The sequence below is a fragment of the Pipra filicauda genome, unplaced genomic scaffold, assembly GCF_003945595.2.
Source record: "Pipra filicauda isolate LSUMZ 115617 unplaced genomic scaffold, ASM394559v2 scaffold98_size3848907_pilon, whole genome shotgun sequence".
NCBI lineage: Eukaryota > Metazoa > Chordata > Aves > Passeriformes > Pipridae > Pipra > Pipra filicauda.
Genome location: NW_024105186.1, coordinates 156,205 through 179,237, shown reverse-complemented (window position 1 = coordinate 179,237; position 23,033 = coordinate 156,205). Strand labels below are relative to the sequence as shown.

At 47.6% G+C, this 23,033-nt stretch overlaps 1 protein-coding gene across 2 annotated transcripts in view; it reads right to left on the bottom strand.

The window, feature by feature from the left end:
• Nucleotides 1-2,406: 2,406 nt before the first annotated feature.
• P3H2 (prolyl 3-hydroxylase 2) overlaps nucleotides 2,407-23,033 on the bottom strand; it is a 66,696-nt gene continuing 46,069 nt past the window's right edge. The window contains exons 2-15 of one of the 2 annotated variants that reach the window (XR_005562283.1): nucleotides 17,460-17,606; nucleotides 16,314-16,503; nucleotides 13,467-13,598; nucleotides 12,173-12,315; nucleotides 10,644-10,733; nucleotides 10,112-10,152; nucleotides 9,523-9,617; nucleotides 6,574-6,701; nucleotides 5,893-5,988; nucleotides 5,650-5,800; nucleotides 5,008-5,351; nucleotides 4,454-4,529; nucleotides 3,380-3,520; nucleotides 2,407-2,607 (exon numbers count right to left, since the gene is read on the bottom strand). Coding sequence is in view for 1 of the 2 variants with exons in the window: in XM_027720804.2 (XP_027576605.2) it covers nucleotides 2,515-2,607; nucleotides 3,380-3,520; nucleotides 4,454-4,529; nucleotides 5,008-5,125; nucleotides 5,650-5,800; nucleotides 5,893-5,988; nucleotides 6,574-6,701; nucleotides 9,523-9,617; nucleotides 10,112-10,152; nucleotides 10,644-10,733; nucleotides 12,173-12,315; nucleotides 13,467-13,598; nucleotides 16,314-16,503; nucleotides 17,460-17,606 (1,641 nt within the window). In the remaining variant the exon portion in view is untranslated. The remainder of the gene's footprint in view (nucleotides 2,608-3,379; nucleotides 3,521-4,453; nucleotides 4,530-5,007; nucleotides 5,352-5,649; nucleotides 5,801-5,892; nucleotides 5,989-6,573; nucleotides 6,702-9,522; nucleotides 9,618-10,111; nucleotides 10,153-10,643; nucleotides 10,734-12,172; nucleotides 12,316-13,466; nucleotides 13,599-16,313; nucleotides 16,504-17,459; nucleotides 17,607-23,033) is intronic. The other variant, XM_027720804.2, reaches the window with a different exon arrangement.

Genomic DNA, 23,033 nt, shown 5'->3' with positions numbered 1-23,033 from the left:
GTACACCCCAGCAGAGCACAGGGGCTGCAACTCCCTCTTCCCGCTCACCAAATGGCCTGAAGCATGTCAGTGGTATGAAAGTTACTGCACAGCTGGATACAGAGCAATGGAGATGGACAGGCAGCCAAAAGCACATACACATTTAATCCTGTCCACACTGGTGTCTCTGACACTCCTCCAGCATGGGAGGGCTGGGGGGTGCTCTAAGGTCTGGGGCAGGAAACCCCAAAGGGACAGGTATCATCATGAGGCAGACCCCAAATTCCCCAGTCTCTCCTTCTAATAATTGACTAAAGAAAGACAAAGACAGGCCCAGATGTGTTTAGTTTATTTCCTCTGGATTTAGACACAGCTCTGGCTAACCACCACAGCAGCAAACCAACCACGACCGGTGCCAGCCCCACCACCTCCTCACAGGAAGACCAGCTAGTGTGATCCCTGGAGCCCTGGGAGGGGTGGGGCTGCACTGAGGGGGCAGCTCTGCAGGATGCACTTGGGCAGACGTGGTTGTTGGGGGATGGCAGCACAGACCCGCACAGAAGGTGCAGCACGTAGGAGTCAAGCCTTGGATGCAATAGCGTAGTGCAGACGGAGGGACAACAAAACGGGTGTCAGCTCTCCAAACTGACAGCTGCCCTCCCCTTCCTCCCCCCAGCTTCTCCTCTGGCTATTTTGAAAAGGGGTTAAGCATTTACAGAAGAGTATCTTTAGCAGGGAAGAGTCTCTGAAGGCAGAGATCTGTGGGCAGTTCTTTGAGGAGCCAACATGATCAATCTTTTCAACAGTCTATGATGAAGGGAGATAATCTCAAAGAAACAAACCGTGCTCGTGACTCAGAAACACCCAGAGCTTTGTCCTCTGCAGATTCAGCATCGGAGGAGGTGCAGTAAATGACTCTTCCAGCATTTTCTAGGTGGCAATGGTGCCCTCTTCATAGTCTGGGCATTTGTTTTCCAGACGCAGTGAGCTCCCCTCTGTCTTGCCCAGGACGAGCTTTTAAGGAGGTCTCTACAGAAGGACCATCTTGTCTACAGCCTTGCAGCCTGAGAATGGATGGGAAAAGGGTGCTTCTGAGCCTGGAAGGTTTGGATAGGCAAAAGCTGCAGGAGCAAAGAGAAAAGACAATTCTCTATTGCAGATTTTAAGTCCTGAGAATGTCAAAGCTGGCAGAGGGAAGCAGAAAAGGACTGAGAAAGTGCCAATGCAGCAGGGAGCTGAGCAAAGTTGCTCAAGGATGAGAACTCCAGCAAAGATCCCTGCAGTGTTTTCTGGAGACATTGAATTCTGGCAGTAAATTCAGCAGTAAAGATTGCTGCAACCTTCCTTTTAGGAAGTAGCACCAGAAGCAGCTATTGGATCAAAATAAAAGCTGTCCCTATGTCTGGGACATGGGCAATTCTGTGACTCAGTGCTTGTTCTAATTGAGATAGATGCCGCTCTGATCCCACACACAGGAGTAAATGTAATGGTTGGAGAGGGATGATTTACTGGCTTAGCAGCAGTTACTTGCCTAGTAAATCTCCTGTCATAGGTGACAAGTGCTTTCATTGCAACACCCTCTCGGAACTACTCTGAGCAAATAGATGCTACCACACCATGGACATCTGCTGCTTCTGCACCGTCAGGATGGGAGGATGCAGGCAGGACATCCAGAGTACAGAGCTGCATCATGATCAAACAACACCATGGCACTGTAATTTCCTAAGCCTTTCAGTTGCTTTCCAACATGGACCTGGAAATTATGGGGTTTACCAGCAGCAGACTGGGCTGGCAGCTCAAAGGATGCAGTGTGAAGCAGCTTCCTTCATGCTTCCCAGGCCATTAGCCTTCCCAAGAGAAGGGACTGAACATGAGTGCCAGACCTTGTTTCACCAGAATCAACTGCAAATCACATCCCTTCATGCCTGTGCACAGCTCATGCTCCTGTTGAGCAGCTGATTTCTGGAAGGTCTGCTCAGAATTAATGCCCAAACACCAGCTTTGCATGGCTACCAAGGTATATGCATTTTGCTAGGACTTGGGCCTTCCTTTGTTTTTCCCCCCTAAAAAGCATATTTCAAATGGTGAAGAACAGCCCTTACTGATTTGTGCTCCAGTTTTCACAAAGCAGCACTGCCCAGGTCTTCAGCCAGCACTTAGCAGGAGCAGGAAGACTGGTCCATTAGCACACCTGAGACATTTCTCTAGCAGATGCTAAAGAGAAGCAGCTATTTTTGGTTGAGGGAGAAAAAAAAAAATAGGTCCTCCAAGGGGGTACACTGGGTCTGAATGAGTCCTGAGAAGTGCTAAAGAAGAACAGGAAAGGCTGAAGGCAGAGTCAGCCCCACCAGGACGTGCTGGCACAAGGATGAGGGTCCCAGCAAAAGCTGTGCTAAACACAGAAGAGGCACTCTTGAAACTCCACAATCATATTAACCTGTTAATTTATACAGTGTCTCTGTACAAAAATAGAAGGGTTCTAATAAGATTAACAATATTAAATAAATATTTAATAGAAAAAGTCTTTGGTCTAGTTCATAGCTCATCCTTTGGGTTTATGTTCATTTCACTGGGTCCTAGATGCTCCTGGTCCAACATCGCGATCACTTCGTCTGCCTGGATTCGCTCCTGTAAGAGTGGAAGAGGAGAAATGGTAACAGCAGAGCTTCAGTGCCTGCTCTCAGCTAATTCAGTGTGGCTCAGCCTGCTGGGAGGACACAGTCATGTACTTTAATGTCTCTCAGCACAAAAAAGCTGAGAGACATTAAAGTACATGACTGAAAATAAGCTTTTCCCAAAACCTCACAGCCCACCTGCATCAAAAGGCAAAGGTACCAGGGTTTTGCACTCTCCCTGCATTTAGTTTTGCTTGGTCTTGTATCTTTTATTCTTGTAGACCAGAATTGATACCAAAGGGAGGTTGGGACTGGTACATCAGCCTTTTAAAACAGAATCTGGAGGGTGTCTGGTAAAAGGCATCACAGCCCAGATCTTCCAAGGCATCTTGGGCTCCCAGACCCACAGACTTCAGGTTGACAAAATGTCTTTGAGGACTTAGCAGCAGCGACACATCACTGAGCTGTGGATGGCTCTGGAGGAGTTCCCCAACCATCAGGCTATAACCACTAGGTGTCAGAAATGGCCAGCCCAGCCCTGCACAGGGCCCTTCCACACCTCACTCAGCACCCCAGCCAGCACTGCACAGGGCAATGGGTGCCCAGGAGCATGACTGGCAGGAAAAAACAGTCCCGGGGATAGCAGCTCATATGGTGGGAATGCTGCTGTGAGCGTGTAACGGGGGGAAAACAGATGTGCTGGGACTGGAGAATAAGATGGCCCTGGTTCCTGTGGGATGGTGGGTAACCCCCTACTCCCCTCAAATCACGATGGAAGGACTCACCAGCTCTCTGTAGAGAGGGTCCAAGGTGAACCAGAGAGCCACAGCGCATCTCTGGCCTTTGGTGACTGCCTTCACCCCGTGGGGGTTCTCGCCGCCCGAAGAGAAGCTGATCATTCGCCCGCACTTGGGCTTGATGGAGGCCTGTGGGAAACAGGCAAAACCAGGGTAGCAAGGAGCAGCACACATTGGCTGTGGCTGGGCTCACCATGGTCCAGGGTCTGGGACCTTACTGGGCATCTCTCTGTGTCGCCCCAGGACCTGGTGAGCTGCTCTGGAGGACATGTAGAGCTCTGGGCATGGTTGAAAAAAATGCGTGGGTTAAATAGGGAGGTGTCAAGCTTGGTCACGCTGTGCAGGCATCAAGCAGAAAGGACATGGAGTCCTTGAAAAGCCTACAGGTGACCACTTAGAGCAGAATGTGGCCGTGGCATAACTCCAGGGGGGTTCAGGCTAAGCCTGGCACAGCTGTGCAACGCCTCTTTCTTCTCTCTGCAGAGTCCACAGGAGGTATCCTGCAGAACCTCAGGAGCAGAAGTGCCAACCAAATCAACCCTCAGGCACTCAGGTAAACACAATCTACTCTCTAGCACCCACCAGACTCCAGAGTACCAGCGTGGTGCCCAGACCTCTGTCCAAGCACAGAGGGGGTGCCCATCTTCCCAGTGACTCCATGCAGAGGTGAGGGCTTGTGCCTGAGCCACATCCCTCTTAGGGTTTTATGTCCACCATTGTGACCCACTCTAGCACAAGAGACCCGAGCCAGGCACTGCATCTATATGGAAGCACCACTTCATATTTGGCCATGAGATGGGGTGGAAGCTCAGCAGTCCTCCAGGCAGGGATGACTATCAGCCATCCCTCTGCCTGCACTGGGATGATGAGAACCCCTGATCTGTACGTTTCCTGCTTGGCACAGAAAACCCCTGGAAAGTGAACAGAAGATCTGTGCACTCCTGCCAACATGATTTTTTATTGGCTGTTTGCAAGGTAGGAGCCATGGGCTGCCTGGGGAAGCCCAGAGCCCCCGAGCACGGGCTGCCTCAGAGCAGCATTTGGTCCACAGCACCCCCTTACCGTCACGGTTTTGGCATCCATCTCGGTGAAGATGAACTCGCCGCCTTCAAAATCTGCGTTCATGTACAAGAGGGCACTGGGGGAAGAATCAGGAAACCCCTGTGACAGGAGCAGTGGGGAGGGCTCAAGGCTGACCCCCACCTCCAGGACAGATCCCACATTGCTCCATCAAGACATGTGTGGGGGTCACCCAAGCTGCTCTTATTTCAGGGACACAGCTGAGAACCAGCAGAGAACTCTCCTTGGGTAGGGAGCAATTCTCAAAACATCCCCTGGATCCCACCAGCTCTCACCCTCCTGTTTTGCACCAAAAACATCTGACAGACACACAGTCCTGTGGGTCACAGCTGGGATCTCCCAACCCTAAAATATCACAGAGCTCTTATAAGTAAACCATGGCATCAAGCTTAGCCACAATGCTTTCTGGCACCATAAACTACCTGCTGGATCTCACTTCTACCATGGCTGGGATGTACCAGCTTTAATCTTGTGAAGCAAGATGCCATGACTTGGGGAGGGTTCCTGGGTGCAGATCTCCCTTCCTTCCTTCTTACCTGTAATCCCGAAAGGTGTAGGCAGGAGGCTCCTTCCAGCACTCATTGGCTTCAGGGTCCAAAAGGCAGTTGTCAGCATGGATGGGGTGACTCAGGTCATTCCTCCTCTCCTGCTGGCCTAGGCAGGACCATGTGGAGGAAGGGGGAAGGGGAAAGGGTGGATGAGATGGAAATGCCATGCTCTGTGAGGTCCTATCATGGAGTGGGAGCCTGCCCCATCCCCACTCCGGGTGGTGTTCACAGATGAGAGGAGAAAAGCAAAGGCTGGGGAGAAAAGGTAACATCTGAGGACTCAGATCTGCGCAGCTCTGCTTGTTCCTTATGCAGGGAAGCGAAATGGAGAACTGTGCGTGGGGTGGAAAGGAGAAGGGACAGCAAGAGGAGGTAAGAGAAGAGGGAGGAGAAAATAGGAAGAGCTGCAGACATGAAAACCAAGAGACATCCCAGAAATTAGTGTCTTTGGGAGAGCAGTGCCCACCCTTTGCTGCTGTGGGGATAGTGACTTTGCCCAACCCTTGGCCACCAGTTCAAGCATCATGCAAAGCACAGTTAATCTCAGGTCTGGGATTTCCACTCATAAACCAGGGCTAAACCCCTCCCTTCCCCCAGCCCTGCCCTGCCTCTGGCCCCTCGAGCCCTCACCGGAGAGGGCAGTGCGGCACACCAGGTGTGTGTAGGAGAAGTAGAGCGTGGAGTTCAGCATGAAGTAGGACTCGACGATCCTGCGAGCCTTCTCGCTGATGTCGTAGAAGAGCCGGGCACTCTTCAGCGGGACGCGGCCCTCGTAGCCATACTGGGCAAGGAGAAGGGGCAACAGAGGTCAGTGTCATGTGCCCAACGGGAGGGACGACACAGGAGAGGAAGAGGAGGAGGAGGGAGCTCTACCTTGAGGGCTTTGAGTACGGTGGCTCCTTCAAATCTCTCATTTGGGGTGTGGGGGGAGGTTTTGCCCCTGTAACCATCTCCAGCCAACATGATCCCCTGAAAGACATGAATACACAACTGGTCAACTGGTTCATCAGGAGAGGGGGAGCTGCAGTAGAAGCACCTGGCACCCTCTTCCCCAAATTCCCCAGGGCTGCATTCACAGGGACAGATGAGTCTGGTGGGAAGGTGCTGCAGCTCTCTATGAACATGGATGATGGATATCAGCCACCCACTCCTGACTGGAGATGTTCAGGCACCCTCAGTCCCTTCCCAGACTCAGTTAATTGTGAATGAGAAGGCTCAACCAAACTTGTGGATGAGCATCCTCTGGGATTGTGTGAAACATGGGGCAATGAGCTCTTTCTACATAGGTTCCGTCTTGCAGCATGTTTCTAGGAACAGCCTGAGATGGAGCAGCAGCTCCTGTGCTGCAGTTATGGGTGTGCTATGGGGATAAGTATCTGCCTGCTCTTCACAGGCATCCTGGCATCAGTTGCAACACTCAAGAGCGAGGTATGAACCCAGAACCTCTCCAAGGGCTGGTCACACGTTCAGCTATCACAAACCTGATGCTGGGGAGAGCATCAGGCACTCAGCCCAGGTGGCAGCCATGTCCCCCCAGGGGCATTGCCAACTCACACTGGCCACCCTGTGCAGCTCCCGGCACTGCTCCTCCGAGATGACATTGTCCAGGAGCACTCGCTGGGTGCCATTCAGCTGCTGTGAGTTGTAGACAAACTTCACATCGTTGTAGAGAAGTGGGCCCCCTGATGAGAGACACAAAACAACCCTGCTGAACATGCCCTGGCCTTGTTGACATCTTGTACCGCGACTGAGGGCCAGCTGAAATGACCCAGGTGCGCAGCCAGGGAAAGAGTTTCACAGCTTCACAGCAAGAGTTTGGCATCCCATCAGCAACAAAAGACACAGAAGCAATGGGAACACTCAGAGATGAAATCAATTTGCTGCAAGAACATCAGCATTTTCCACCTCCTCATCAGCTGCCTTGCAAACACAGGGACCACAGCCTGAAAACACCAGAGCCTGATGGGACACAAGGAGAGAGACCTGGACAGTGGCTAACTTGGCCCTCCTGCCCAGTTGCCAACATCATCAGAGGCCATAAGTTTCCATTGGACTCGAGCTGTGTGGATCTTGCTGGTTTGGCATGCAAAGCCACTCTCTGCAATTGTCATCAGTGGGTTTTTTGTCATTTACACACACAGAAAGCCTCACGAGTGCTGAGCTTGCTCTCCTCCAAGAAGGGGGCTGGCAGTGGGTGAGCCAGGGGAGTCTGAGGACAATCCTCCACTGAGGGAAAGGAGCTGCCCTGGTTGTCCCTGCCATCCCTCACATCCTGCCTCCGAGGTGCCTCCTTCTGCCTGACAGTAGCCAATGGCTTGGCTGCATTTTGGGGGTCCAGGAAACATCCCTGGAATGGGAATATAGCAGTGGCTGGGCTTTCACACTGCTGAGCTCCCACCTGGTATGGGGCAACTAAGCCTTGTCACATGCTGAGCAAACGGGCAAGGAGAAGACAGAGATCAGCTTTTTACCAGAGGTTTTGCTCAATCCCCATCAAATTCTACTGATCAAAAAACCAGGGCAAAGCCTCTAAATCACCTCTAAATTTTCTGAAGCTTCGTCCCTGCATCTCCTCGAAGAGAGAAAATGAAATAAATGGTAACAATAAAAGCCTAAACCAGATTTTTCTCCAGGAGAAAGGTGAAATGCACCTAATCTGTGAGGAAAATCATGCAGTCACAGAGAGGCAATGAAATAGAGGAAACAGAGCCAAGGAGCTCCTCTCTCACCACTTGGTACAAAGAAACTTCTCTGTGACACTGCTTTTATAATCTCTACTTTTCCTGTCTATTGAGGCACATTGTGTTTTTGGAAGGTCTCCTCAGTCTATGGAGGACACATAACCCCCACAGAGCCCTGCCACTATCCCAGTTTATTTCTGAAGAGTTAGGTTTCTTGGAAATGGAGAAGATGGGACGTTTCTGATGTTCACTGTGCTGATCTTGTTGCTTGATAATAACATTTATTGCAAATGCAGCTGGATCAGAAACAGGACTCTCAAATCCAAACTCCTGGCACACACACTCTAACTCAGGCCTGAGTTTTCCAGCTCAGATGTTGCTCTTCCCTAGCCATAGGCACATGAGGGATGGAAGGCATCACTGACCACTTCCACCATTTCTTCTGTTTATCACAGGAAACTAGCAGAGGTGGCCCTGTGCCGTGAACACCTTGTCCCATACCAGCAGCACACTCCTGCCTGCCTTCACTGCCCCCATGCCCTCTAAGGACTAACAGAGACCTGTTTCCTGTGCCTGTGCTCTGTGAAAAACACCCCAAAGAAACTAGGGAATTTTTTTTGACTTTTGGGAGTGAAGGAATTGGCAGAAAGGAAGAAGAGGGGAAGGGAAGAAGTACAGAAGAGTAGAAAATTAAAATGGACTTTTCTCTTTTGGCCTATTCTTTTTGCAAGTGAAAAGAGAGAAAGAAAAAAAGACAACAGAGAAAGGCAGCAGCTGGATGGACAAAAATCCCATTTTCTTTTTGAAAATGGTTTCAGTTCTCTTTGTAAACAAAAACATTCTGCAAGTAAACCAGAATAAAAACACAGAAGAAAAAACAGAAAGAAGCACTCTGAAATTACTTGGTTATAGAGGGCAACCAGGCCAACAAATATAATTCAACCAGCTCTTGGCTTATGCAAGCTGTTTGGGATCTTCCTGTGGTATTCACCTACTTTATGTACGGCTAGAGAAGGGATAACCATACTCTGAACACAACACTGAGCAGCTGGAGACAACTTGGGCTGGGGAAAGCTGTGAAATTCCCAAAAAAGCAAAACCATCTATTGCATTACAGGGAGGTGTAATTGCCTGCTGCTGTGTAGCTGGCTCACTGGAGACACAAGACACCTCTTGGCTTGAGACCCCACTGTTTTGCAGCAAGAAGCCTGCTTTGGTGCTTGGCTACAATATTGTTATTCAAAATTGTTATGAGGAAAAATCTTGTCTTTAGTAGAAGATGTTATGGTATTTTCTGTGGTTGCTGAAAATGTGCTGAAATCAGTTGAATGTCTGCCAACAGGCTTAAAAACAAGTGACTTGATGTAAGCTAAGACATGAAATCATAAACCAGTCTGCAAAGAGAAATGGTTGCTAACATGGTGTGATCCAGCACATTTTGCACAGCATCAGGACTGTTACTTCCAGAATCCATCCTTCTGCAGCCTTGACAATAGGGAAGATGTTTATCTTATAAGCATCTTGAGGCAAGACTACTTGCCACTTTCCCCATGATGAGGAAGACCCAGCCTCCCACCTTCACATCTCAGGGCTCTGTTCTGAACAGCTCAGCAGGTGGGAAAAGCAAGTCCAAGGGCAGAGCAGTCCTAGTGGAATCCACAAACCCAGAAATGCTGTGGCAGCATTGAAGACTTCTCTGTCTCTCAAACAAAACTTCAACCCCCTTAAAGAGGAGTGGCCCTCGTTGCTCAGCAGCCAGCCTTTGCAGTCTGCAGTCTGCAGCAATAGGAAAAAATCTCCTGATTTTGTTCATCAGACTTACCCTCCTTCAACTCTCGATCTGGCTTTGGCATGGGTTTCTTTGCCAGGGACAGCCGAGGCCCATCCTCTGGTTCACTGCTGATACTTGATGGGACACTGAGGAGCAAGAGAAAAGAGGAACATCATGACTTTGGCCACAGGTCTCCAGTTCTTGGACTTACGCTTTTGCACCCTTTGCAAACTAACATACGAAAAAAACCAGGCAAATCAGTGCTTTGTACAAATGTCACAACTATACAAGTTGAAGCCCTCGCTCTGTCCCGTGGCAAACTGCTTTTCTGGTAATGGGAACAGTTTCCACCAGCAAAGCACAGACACCAACAAACCTGAACAGCACCACTTGCCTCAACAATCAAGTTGCCTCTAGACCATTGCTAGTTTTGAGGCACTCAGCTAAAAATAAGGTCCTTGTGGGAATCTTTGCCATGGTAAGGGGCAAAAGGCCCTAATTCAACCATGATGGTGTGCTGGGGTGGATGGGCAGGACCCCCCGAGTGGCAGGTTAGTACCCCATCCATAGGCACTTCCCTTTCACCCCACTGTGTGGAATGGTGAAGCCATGGGCTCAGCTGGGGCAGCTGGTGGCTCACCTGTGCTCATCCTGGCGGGCTCCATACCTGTTCCAGTAGTTCTGTGGGAAAAGAGAGAGGTTGAGCTTCTTAATTTAATGCTCCAGCTAAAGCCAGGGAGCTACCTGCTCTACCTTGCACCCAGGAACATCAGCCAGCCTCTCTGGATCCATCCCACATAACTTTGGGCAATTGATTGAGGTAATCAGATTGAAAATGTAACCCCAAACCGAACCGACACAGTAAGATGAGTTCACAGGGAGTTCAACTTGCCCAGCTTTCTCTGTCTCAACCCATCGCCATGGCAGTGACTGAAACTCAGCCAGACATCATGGCAGGACAGCTGGACTAAGCTGCATCTCTATCTCTTTCACCCCAGAACAGCTGCCACCCTTGCTTTGCCATCACCATTTTCCCACAGGGAACAAACCAAGCCAAGACCCAGCTTCTGAGTCACTACACAGGACTGGCTTTATAGGAGAGAGGAGAGGGGAAGCTGGTCCTGTAGCTGTGAACTCCCAAAGGTCCTGGGCACAGAACACCCAGGCATTACCGGCTCTGTGTAGGCGTATCCAAGGCCGGCCGCAGCCACCTGCAAGAGGTGTGACTCCAGCTTATGGCGCTGCAGGAGTGTTTTTGCTTCCTGAAAAGAAAAGGAAAAGGGGAGTAGTTGCACATGCAGCTTTCACAAGACACAGACAATGCACCTCTGCTTTAGAGGGGTTTGGTTTTCATGCCACACTGCAGACTCCTGTGGGGTAAGGGACGCTTGGAGTAACCCCGGGCACGGGGCTGAGCTGCTCAGTACATTACAGAAGGGATATTCAGCAACTCATTTGAGAAGTCTGAATCTCCAAAATACATGCCCATAGCTGGCAGAGAGTGCTGAGTACCTTGGAGAACATCCAAATATCTGGGCAAAAGGCTGGCCAGAGAAGCCCCAGCTGCAGAAGAGGGTCAGGTTCAGGCTGGTGGGGCAGGGACCACGGTTGGGCAGTGCCTTGGGTCCCCATGTGCAATGCAGAGCTCAGGGCCTGGCTGTGGGTGGGTTACAGCAGCACAGCCTGGAATACACTCAGGGCGCTTGGATGAGGACCACAAAGCACAGCCAGCTGGAAATTGTCCATCAGAGGGCTTTATTTTGAATGAAAAATTTGTAAATAAAACACTGGGGTTTCTCCTAGAAAATGACTTTGCAAAGCAAAAATCACATTTTTTTTAACAGAAAAATTCAAATTACTGGAAATAACTAAATGTTTTTGTCAATTTTTTTTCTAGATTTATTTTGTGAGGAAAAACAATAAGTATTCTTGTTTTCCTTTTTGTCATTTCCCTTTTCTTTTTTAGCATTTTACCAAATTAACCTTGATTTGCCTGGAAATCAAAGAATACCCGAGAGAATGGAAAAAATAATTCCTGCCTACCCTCTACTTATGGTGCAAGGGAAATGAGCCTCAGAAGGGCTGTGATGGTATGGGAAGAACTTCTGCATCGTGAGAAAGGCAGCCGCATGGCCACAGATAAAGGCTGCCTGGACCGGAGAGGAAGCCTGTCCTGCTGGGTAACAACACACACTGTTTGGTTTTTTGACCCCAGCCTAATCCTGCGATAGCAAAGCTACTCCCCACAGAACAGGCTGAGCCCTGAACTCCAAGCTGAAGGACTTGAGAGTAACACTGGCATCCCAGCCTCCCCTTGGGAAAATATTTCTCAGTCCCCTCTTGACAGAGGTTGCCCTTTGCTCAGTGTTTCCCTGCATTCCTCCTCCATGTCTCCTCTGGAGCACTGGACAAGATGAGGATTTACATTGTTGAGGTACTTGCTCATCATTCTCCCTGCTCTTGCTTGGCCTTTGCTAAGCTGAAGTCCCCATTTAAAGAAGATCCTGCCCACCAGCTTCTCCCCTGCACCAGTTACTCTGGACTTGCACCCTGGCAATTAGCATAACCAGCAAGCCCAGCACTTCCACTTCTGTTTTCAAAGTGGTCCCACTGTGGCTAAGCTGCCAAGCTGCTTTTATTTTCAACTGATGCTTTTGTTAAAGCCTCCCATGAAGAGCTCTTAGGTGTCACTCACTCTCACCTTTCTGGGTTTGATGGTGTCTGGATCCATTGCACCCTCCAAGAGACCCTCATAATAACCTGCGTTCTCCAAGACATCTTCATCATCAGGGTGGAAGAGCAGGTAGGATTTGGCACACTCCAGGGCTTTTACATAGTCACCAACTGGGAGGCAATACAACAGTAGTCAGGGGGGGCAGAGAGGGGCACAGCCCTACTGGCACTGCCAGGGGCTCACACAGAGCACAGCGGGGCAGAGCTGAGGAGGGCAGTCTGCAGGGAGGGAGGGCACAGCCTGAGCTCCCCACCAGCTGAAGGGGCAGCTCAGCACTCTACAGGACTCTTTTGATGCAACCTTGTCTTAACCACTCCATTTCACCAGCCAGGAAAGTGAGGCACAAAAACAAGACTTCTCTGCCCTCATGCACAGATCAGATGGTATCCAAATTGGATCCAACTGGATGGGCAGGATGTGGATGCTGTCTGGCATCAAACTGCCTCCTATGGGGGGTTTTATCCACCACATTAAACGTCTAACTGGGCAGAGGAATTAAAAAGCCTGTACACCACACACGAAACACTGCTGACTTCTCCTGCTTTCTTCCCACTGTGTTGATGAATGAAGAACCTTTTATGTTTGAGTAGCAATTCTGACCCTCACACATTCTTCCCTTTTCAGGAAAGAGGTTCTTAGCACAAGCCTGAGAGAGCAGAAGTCTGCCTACATTTTCTTTTATGTAACAGAACACAATAAAATAGCACACAGAACCACACAACTGGCAGTATTTTATAGCACTGCCAACTCCCAACGTTTTGCCATGCTGCCAACTTCTGCAACTTTACTAGGAATCTTAAAATACTTGGCAATTGGCAAAAATTGGCATCTTGGGATAAGCTTGGGGTAACTCATACATCTGTTACATATTATTAGGAAAAAAAAACCTATCAGTTCATTTCAGAAAATGTGAAACATAAACCCCTAAAACTTTAATGTCAAAAGACAAATGAAAGAACCCTAAAAAAGCATGATTTATTTAAAAAATAGAAATGTTGAATCTAAAGTCTGAGCTTTTGAAACCTGACTGATGATCTAAAACACCTTTATAAAACTAATTGATTGCATTTCAGTCAACCTGACTTTTGAAGAGACAATGTCCAATGTCCTTTGCTTCCCAGCTCTTTCAGACCATGCCACTGCATCACTGTAGCACAGACATCAGGGGGAAATAGCCTTACTTACATATGAAATAATTCAAACTTGTACAAAATGAACAAAACTCAACGAGCACTATGAGGAACAATACAACAGCCTTTACCTCTGTAATAGGCAAACTGCAAGTAGTCGTAATGGAGGGGTAGGAAATTTTCGATGGGTGAGATCCGGCCCGAACGCGTGGCAAGTTCTCGGACACAGTCGTGCTTGCAGGCCAGGACTTGCATGTAGTGATCTGCCAAGAAAAGAGGGGGAAGATGGTCTGAGCTGAGAGAGATGGTGATGGTGCTGAGACAAGGACAGATAGAAGTTAAAACTCCCCCACTGAAGGACATGCAACTCATGCTGCTCTGGTCCAGCAGGTGATTGTGCGCCTAGAGAAAGAGCTTAGGCTTCTTCCCAAAAACAGTGGAGAGCTGCAGTCACAATTTTGCCACTCTTTAGAAACGCCTTCCTCCTTCCTTCAACTCTAGAGGGAGCCTGAGCACCTCTTTTGTGTGCTGGGAGCTGCTGCAGGGTGCAGGGACGTGCAGGTAGCAAGTACCTCTTCAACCCCAAGAGCCAAACAAAAGGTGAGGACACCCATAAAGCAAGTGGAAGTGTGAAGACAAGGTGGCCATACGTGCTGCCAAATGAAATCCATCTCCAGACTCCTTTCCTTCAGCTCATCTTTAATCCTCTCCTTTCAGCAGCAAGAAAGCTCCTGAGGGCATGGGGAGGTTTAGCTACAAGGGATTGCTGCAGATTCTCAAGGCACCTGCACCTCCAGTCTGAATGGTCTGAGGTGCAAGTACGAGCAGCAGAAATCCCCATGTTTGCTGCTTCTCAAAGATGAGTTATCTCCCAGGGAATCACAAGCACATGGTAAATATCTGCCATTAGCAAAGTTTCTTAATTGGTGGGAATTCACAATATAGGCATTGTACCAGCTGTACAATTTCAAAGCAAACACTGACATCTGATTGCAGTTTGGAGTCTTTGCTGCAATGTACTTACAAATCTACTTTGCTTGCTCTGTCTCCATGCACCATTAAAAACCTTACGGAACAAACGCAGGCTTGAAAACAACCATGTGCTCAGCTACCAAAGCATTTCTCAGGGCTGCCAAAAAAACAGCCTGAGGAATTTGCAATGAAATCAAGTGGAAACAGTCCCCATTTGCTCTGGACAGGTAGTCTGAGTAGTTATCTGACTTAGCATACACATTCAGAGTATTACATTAAGAAAAGCAAGAAGGGAAAGGACATAAATAATGCTGTTGTAATTTAAAGCTGAAATAATCAATCTATCACTGAGAAGCACTGCTTTTTCTTGGTACTGTCAAAGTGCAGGCTATATAGACTGGAATCAATTCTCTGAAATGTATCTGCCCCTGGGGTGGGGGGAGAGGTGAGAGTGTTTCAACCTCAAGCAGCAGCACAGCGAATCAGTTTGGGATTGAAAAGAGAAACGACTTTTGAAGAAACCTCAACTCTTTTTTTGGTGCATAGTGTTCCCACTCCCAGTTGAAACATCCGGGCCTGAGTGCCTGGCACCCAGGAGTCAACTCTGCATTATGCTATCCTGCGAGGAACCACTTAGTTCCTTACAGAAAAGCAGTCACATTACAAATCTTATTTCCCTCTGTGTGCCCTGAATTCCCTATTTCTTTGGGTACCTGAATGGTCCTGGAGTTTGTTTACCCAGGAATATCTGTTAAAGACACAGTACTTGCAAGGATCATCTGGTTTCTTCTCTCTCCCCAGTGATGTTCTGGGTTAAGGACCACTACATCATGACCATGTCTGTGCTTCAGGGGGGCCAGCACAGAAACATCTCTGCTCACTGGGGCTGCACTCAACTTGCACAGGAACAATTTATCAGAGACCAAAACTTGTCTGAAGAGCAGCAACTTTCAGTGAGAAGGAAGGTGGGTTTTCTTTGCCAGTGAAGGTTGCTTTCTTGATGTGGCCCCTGTTGCCCTGGTCATGCTCTAAAAGCTGGCATGATCAGCTGACAGTTACGTTAGTACCAAGTCAGCCCTTACAACACTTCTTCTATTTTTTGCATGGATAAACAAACCCAACAAAGGCAGCTCCCCATCCGGTATGCTAGTGGTTTCTCATCTTGGTTGTTTCAATTAAATTTCCTGTCTCGACACAAACAGAATTATGTAAACCCAAAAACCAGTCTGCATCTGAGTGAAGTACTTTCCATACAAGAAGTGAGACTCCAGAGCTTGATGCAACTCCAAGACCATAAGCAGATAAATACTATTTCTGTCACCAAACAAACCTTAATTTATTGCTCTTCCTTCCCTTATGACTAATTAAATGTAATCTCATTTCTACTGAGAATGAACTGTTTTAATTCCCTCTGGCTCAGAGCCACGCATGCAAATATGAAGATTACATAGCAACATTCAATTCTTTCCAGAGATTTCAGTCAAGATCATAATTAGGTGGGCCTCCACTAATGACAAATCCATCCTTTTGGATGGGGAGAAAATCTATGTTACGAGCCTTTTTGGCAACTTTCCTGGCCATCTGGAGCATGGCCAAGAGAACTCTGCTACTCTCTTCATACGCTCTCAAAAACAGAAAACATAAACAGAGGCCAGCAACGTCTAGATTCCAGGGAGGTGTGTGAGCCGGTGTACAGGGGGAAATGGAAGCAGTTTATGATAAAGCACCTACATTTCCAGCTCTTACAGAAAGCTGCAAATGCTCCACACATCTGGAAATGCAATTGTTCTAACTGAGCTTCTATTCAGGACCAAAACTAGATGTCCTAGTTCCCTGCTCTCTGAGTTTGCACTTTCTGGACTTCTAAGTGCCTCCTGCAGTGTTACTCACACGCAGCAGTGGTGAAAGGGAAGACACTTCACCGAATCCAGCCAAAGGTCCAAACTCGGTAATTAAAAACGTTTCAGGGCCAAGGGCGAGAACGCTAAAAATGCAAAAGATCTCACCTGCAATAGCTTCGTAGAGACCACCCTTATAATCCAGGTACTCGTGCTCCTCAAATCTCTGTGGCCTCTCGCACATGATCTGGCAATCTTCATCCTCGGTGTAGTACCCTTTCAACGCGCGCTCCAGAAACTCAATGGCCAGCTCGTACTCCTCCCTGTCGTAGTGCCTCACTCCAGCACTGTAGTCCTCCTGTAGAGTAGGTAGGCAGAACACAAGACCATGAGCTGGCTATGCTGCCTGGGCCACAGCACCCTGCCCTTGCCAACTGCAGATGCTTCTCAAAAGAAGGTACAAGTGGGCAGGGACAGAACAATCTCCCCAGAGACTTACCAGATGGAACTGGTTGTGCCAAACCATTTCTAAGCCATCAATGGACTTTTGGACCACTGGAACCTCAAAAACCTGCCTAAATGCTCTTCTGAACTCCTCCACACTTAGGGAATCATCAATGTCACTGCTAGATTGTACATTATATGAAAAAACATTCATTTTCTTTGTTTTTACCCTCCTACCAAACAACAACACTGAATGCCAAGAGAAAAGATGGGTCCTGACCTAGGAAGATCTTTCTTGGAATGGCTCCTAATGAGCACCTCTATTAATTACACCAGCCAGCCACTCCTGCTTCCTTGAGTCTTGTGAAATCAGGAAGTTGGGGGTGGCCCTGGCATTTGTCTTGGGCTTTTGCTTTGGAGAGATGGAAAAAGCTGACACTCTCCTGCCTGTCACCCTATACCCTCACCAGCACAGCCACTCATGTGCATGTACCCTGCCCAGGTGGCAGAACCCAGGTCAAAACAAACACACAGGATCCAAGATCTGTCTATCCATGCCCATGGAGGCATCCATCAAAGCTGTCTGCTGGTGCATGTTCACAGCCATGAGCGACCCCAGAGTTGACTGAAGAGAGGGACCAGGCTGGGGGCGATCAAACAAAGAGAAGAGTGCCTTGAAAAGGCAGGAGCTGGTTTGTCTGCTTAGGAAAACGCTGTAAGGGAGAGTTTGTTTTGCTGTATTGTTTGTCCATTAATGCAGACCTCAGCAAAAATCTCCCCATTCATAGATGATCCTCTCTTGGCCTCCTAAATCTCTGCTCTCCAGACTGCCTGATACTTAACCTGTGCACCTCTGTAGCTCAGACTCACCATGTGCTGCCTGGCCTCCCGGTCAACCAAGCTGACCTTTCCTGCCGTGGTCTTGTAGTTCTCGATGTCCTGTTGTATCTCCATGTGCTCGGGGTTTGCCATGAAGAAGGTGTGAGCTGCATTTGCTGCCTCCTCCAGCTTGTTCAGCTGTAACAAGGTAAGAAAGACCAAGTGAGGTTGATGATGTAGGAAAGTGAACACAGCAGTTTATGTTGCATCCTCTGACACTTGTATCTCTGACACCCTTTTGTCACCACTGGATTGGGCAATGATGAGATAACCAAGGAAAACACAAACACAGAGGCTAAAGAAAACAGCTGAAGTGAGAGGAAAGCCCAATGCAAGTGAAATGGGAAGAGCTGGAGCTCTTGAGAGCCATACAGGTCACTGCAACATGGTCTGCTGGTGTTGGGATCCAACCCGTATTCCAGCAGCACATCCTCTTAACTCAGCTACTCCAACCCCCTCCACAGCCCCAGATGGAAAGATGCTCTCATGACATATGAGACAGAGGAGGGGAAAGCAGATGCTGAGATGATTCTCTCTACAAGCCTTGGAGGCTGAGCTATGTCCTAAGGCTAAAGGCTTCTGCTTGGAAACGGGGACTTGGGACCATTTATTAAGCTCAGCTGTGTATAGCTGCAAAAGGCCAGACTCTGCTGATAGAGGCAGGGGTATAAAGAGGAGCTTATTTTGGTAAATCAAATTACTTAGGATTTAGACATTCAGAACTGAGACCAGACACTAGTTTCACCCTGGAGAAAGCCTCATAAACAAATAGAAATGCTAGTGCTAAACACATCCACAGCAGCTGCTGGGAGCATGGGGAGCAGAACAGATGTTCAGGTGAAACATCTGTATGACCTAGCAAGAAAATAGTCACGAATGCACTTGCTCCTGAAAGAAAGCCAACACCCCAGAGAACCAGCAACCTGCAGTCAGGTCCCCTGGATATGTCTGCAGTCTGACCAGGCTCATCCAAGCTTGTCAGCCAGGACCAGGCTAATGCTGGCCCTAGCTAGGCTGTGTCCAAGTGTTCTTCTTGAACACAGACCTGCAGCGAAGATCTTGAGCTTCACACCCTGTTATCCTGGGCCCGGAGCAGGGCAGAGAAGCTCCAGGGCAGAGCTGGCCAAAGAAGCACACAGGAGTATCTCCAAAAGGAAGATGAAAGCCCTGGTCAGATGGCACCCCAGCCCGCTCCCCAGACCTGCCCTCTGCACACCAAAGCACAGCTGTGCTGCAGTGCCCACAGAAATGCAAAAAATTTGCCTTGTGTAAACTTCAGAAGTTTTTAAGGATTATCTCTGTACTGACAGCATATGCAGGGAAGCCAGCTTTTACTGCAAAAACAACATCTATTCCAGTCTCATTTGGACTTTTCCAAAGGACATCACTCTCCATAATAACCCCTTGGCTTTCCAGCAGGCGAAAAAAATGACCGTAAGAAATTTTTATTCAAGACAGCACAAAAAAAATCAAAACCTCTTCAAGTATAGAATTTTATTTTTTTTTAAAAAAGAGGCATTGCCACTCAGAAACATGCACCCCATCCCGAAAAAGCTCATCTCAACACAACCCCACTCTGGAAAAGTTCACTGAAGCTGGACATCATTGGATGAGTATATGTGAGACTGCCTCTGCAGCCGGTAACTAAAGAGAGTTGAGATGGAGCAAGAAGTTGGTTGGAGACGTGAGCTGCTGACCTGTTCCAGAGGCCTCTAAAGAAGCCACTGTTTGAGCTGCTCAGTAGAACTGCATTCCTCCACAACACACCACAAATTTCTATTCACAAACAACACCCTGTCGTCTGTGCAGACTTTAAAGGGACCAAATTCACCTCAGCAAGGGAAGTGGTCCCTTGAGAGACAACCTGCAATAGTCTGTTGTGGGATGTTCTTTTTCCCTTTCCTTCCATCTCCTTTTCAGGAAGCTGTCAAAAACTGTCACAGATTCCAAGATGAGCTTAGTTCTTCTGGATAACATCTACCCCTGTGAGAGAGGAACAGCCTGATTTCTGGACAACAGAAAATCCCTTTCAAACAAGGCTCACACTGTGTCTAGTCCTGCTGGCTCTGCACAGCAGAGATGACCTTTGGCATTTGCTAAGTGGACTCAAAGCAGAACATTTCAACTCAATGCTTTTCAATTTATCATGTCCCATATTTGCCTTAGAAACACTCAAGTAACACAAAGAAGCCAACAGCTGCTAAGTTTGGGGGAGTTTTTAAGTGGTTGACTGTATATAAAGGCAAATTCCTAACTGGTAAGACACATTCAGAGTCTAGCACTGACATTAGTAATGAAACACTCTGGGGAAACTTTTGCCAAAGCACTCTGAATTCAAAAGGAGCAGGATATTTTGGTGTTTAAAGGTCTGGGCTGGGACTCAGGACACCTGGACTCAGTTCCTGGCCCTGTCACAATTTCACTGTGCAACCATTGGAAAAAAACATTTTTGGTTTTTTTGTGCCTGATTTTCCATTGTTTTAAATGAGTAACAATAAAAATAATAGCATTTCCCCCACAGAGTACTGATTTTGTTTATTTGGATGGCAAGTAACTTGGGGGCCATAATCTTGTGCAAGCACGTAATGCAAGGCGATTTTGATCTTTGTACAAACCATTGCTCAATGAAAATCACAAGTTAAAAATGACACTGTAGACTCACAGCCTCAGTATGTGTTCTAAGGTCTGCTTGCTCACCCCACTGGAATGAGATTACTGGACTATCACTGCAGCTTTGCACCAAACCCTGTGTATTTCAGCCAGAGAAGACACATGAAATCAGAACATCAGCACTGAGAGAGCCCCAGGACCACCCTGCCCTGTCCATTTTGATCTTAACATGCCAACAGCTAGAACTGAGAAGGGGAAAACACATGAAAGTGCTTCTGGGTTCTGATGCTGGAAAATATTTATTTTCCTCACTGAGATGCTAGGAGTGGCTCATTTCACAGAAAAATAGGAAAAATATTTTAAGCAGCAGAGTTTTGGATGAAAGAATTTTAGCAAATTGCAAATGCTCAGTTTCATTCCCATCTGGGACTGCTGGCCTGGACTTCAGTGGGACTGTGACTTCCAGCCTGCAGAGGTGGCTTGGATTAGGAAGGCTGCTTTAACCAGAACATTATACAGGAACAAACACAGGCTGGAGAAAGGACATTGAGTGCACATCTTGAGCATTATTAGACAATTGATCCCAATTCTCACTGATAACCATTGAGAAAATCCCTTATGGAGCCTTCTTGGGCTGCACGATGAAACACATAACACAATGTTAACAGACCCTTAACAGTTCTAGTACCTGTCAAGTTATGTTTAAGCCAGTAAACTCCACCCTGAGCAGTCTAATTTGTACCTGTAATGCCACTGTCACCAACCTGCCATGCTTAAAAAATAAACTGTCTCATTGGAACACGTACAACTTGCTTTTGATTTTACCATCACTTTGTCTGCTGTGTCCCTCAAAAAGAAACACAGAGAATTCACCTCATCCCTAAAGCCCACCTGAAACAGCTCAGACTGGCTCAGCTAAACGTGGAGGGACCTGCTCTGAATTCACACCTGCCCTCACTATTTGCAGATGATAAATCCTGACCAAAGCCCCTCTCATGCCAGATGCTCAGTAAGCTTCCATAAACCCCTGGCCCCTTCCCCAGGAGACAGGACACACAGCAGCACCGTGGCTTTAGCTACAGTGACCTGAAACTTGCAGTCCTTAAAGTTTGCTCTCTGGTGCTTGGCATTGGGGATAACAAAGTGGAACAGGCAGCATGCCAGGTCTGTGAGATGAGCATCACACAGCTTTACAGTCTGCTTGTACAGCCAGGGCACGGGTTGCCCTACTACGACCACTTTGCTTACACTGAACATTGACATGCTGCAACTTATGGAGGGAAGCAGCTGTAGCCAGAACAACTACAAGTATTCAGCTGCTCCCAGCTCACCCCGAGGTTTTCATGGCAAAAACAAGGACAAAAGAGATACAAAAGTCAGAAGGTTTAAGAGAGAATGTAGCCAAAGCAATATCGATTCTGACTGCCTGAGACAAGGGGTCACAGGTATGATATAACCAAGACCTCACACTATTTTTCATAATGAGTTCCCATTGCATCGAACATAATATCAGATATTTGCAGATGTCATGTATTCTGTATCAGACTGTCATAATCCAACCTGCTTCTATATTAAGGTATCTTTAGCACATAAAACATAGCTTGAATTAAATTTATTTTTTTTTTAGAAGGGAAGAGAAGTAAGTTTTGTACACTGGAAAATACGTCAGATCCATCAAATACCCAACATTTCTTGCCATGCCAGGACTGGACCTACCTGCACATAACCTCAGTTAATTGCTAAGTGCATGAGCTCGGCATGGAGCTTGTGAGGAAAAATTTCAAACCATTCAGCTGACCTAGAAAAAAAAGTCTCAACCCTCCCAGACAACTCCTGGTTTGTTGAACAGATAATGTTTTTCTAAACTTTTCCATAGCTCCACTGCTGCTGTGTTGTATTGAAGGCTTAGTGCCCTGGGCTCTGTAGAGGAGGGGGGCTCTGGAGTCTGCAATCACAAACAACAAGGGAAATAAAAGGTTCAGTGCCGTGAAGGATTAATCTCGTTGTGTCTGTGCAGAGCTTACTGCCTGGGTGAGTAGAAGCAAGCAGCAGTGAGATGGCTATAAATAGCATGTGACCTTGTCTCAACTGTTCTATTACTGCAAATAAGAAGGAAAAATTCTCCAGAGAAGTTAATCAAGAAATTTTCCCTCTGCTGATGGGCTCACATCTTCACAGAATGATGCTTGAGCTGCCTGCAGCCCACCACAGCACCCATCGACCCCACAGAAGCACTAAAATCAGAGAGCAAGGCAAACACGTGACAGGAAAGCACCTTAGTCAAGTGTAGGGAATAGGTGCCAAGAGACAAAGATGTGAAGCAGTTCAGTAACACACCATCCCCTGCTGTCCAAAGTCTTTTCTAGTTTCTTTTCTTCCAACTCCAGATAAACAGGGTTGACTCCTATCCCTGACACTGCTGTGATGAAGGGCAGTAATGATGCATTCCTAGAGGCTCCATATGCACCTTTGCAGAGGCCTTTTTCATTTTCAAAATGAATACAACCTACAGTGTGCTGCTTTGGACAGTTCCTTTGGACCACCCCAGCTCACTGTGTGCCACTGCCTACCAATCATTCTGGTAGACCCAAATCCAAAACAGAACAAATTTGGAGAATTGGCACAGGGAATATTTCTCATGAGAAAGGAAATTTAGGACAGGTTTGGGGCTTTTTGGTATTCCAACATGCAATTTTGAGTCCAAAATCATGTGTGGATTGGTAAGCACATGGTCAAAAGAGCTGACTAGATATTGAATTAGCCTCCAGAAAGTAGGAGATACTTAGACATTTAAGACCAAACTGAACAAACCACTTCAACATTCTTCATAGAAAAAATTATTTCAATTAATCAAGACAGAAATTGTATTTCCTAACAAATCTCTCACTCGAGCCATGCTGGCAGTATTTTACATAAGTGTACATGTGTCCGTGCAGAGCAGACTGACTGGATAAT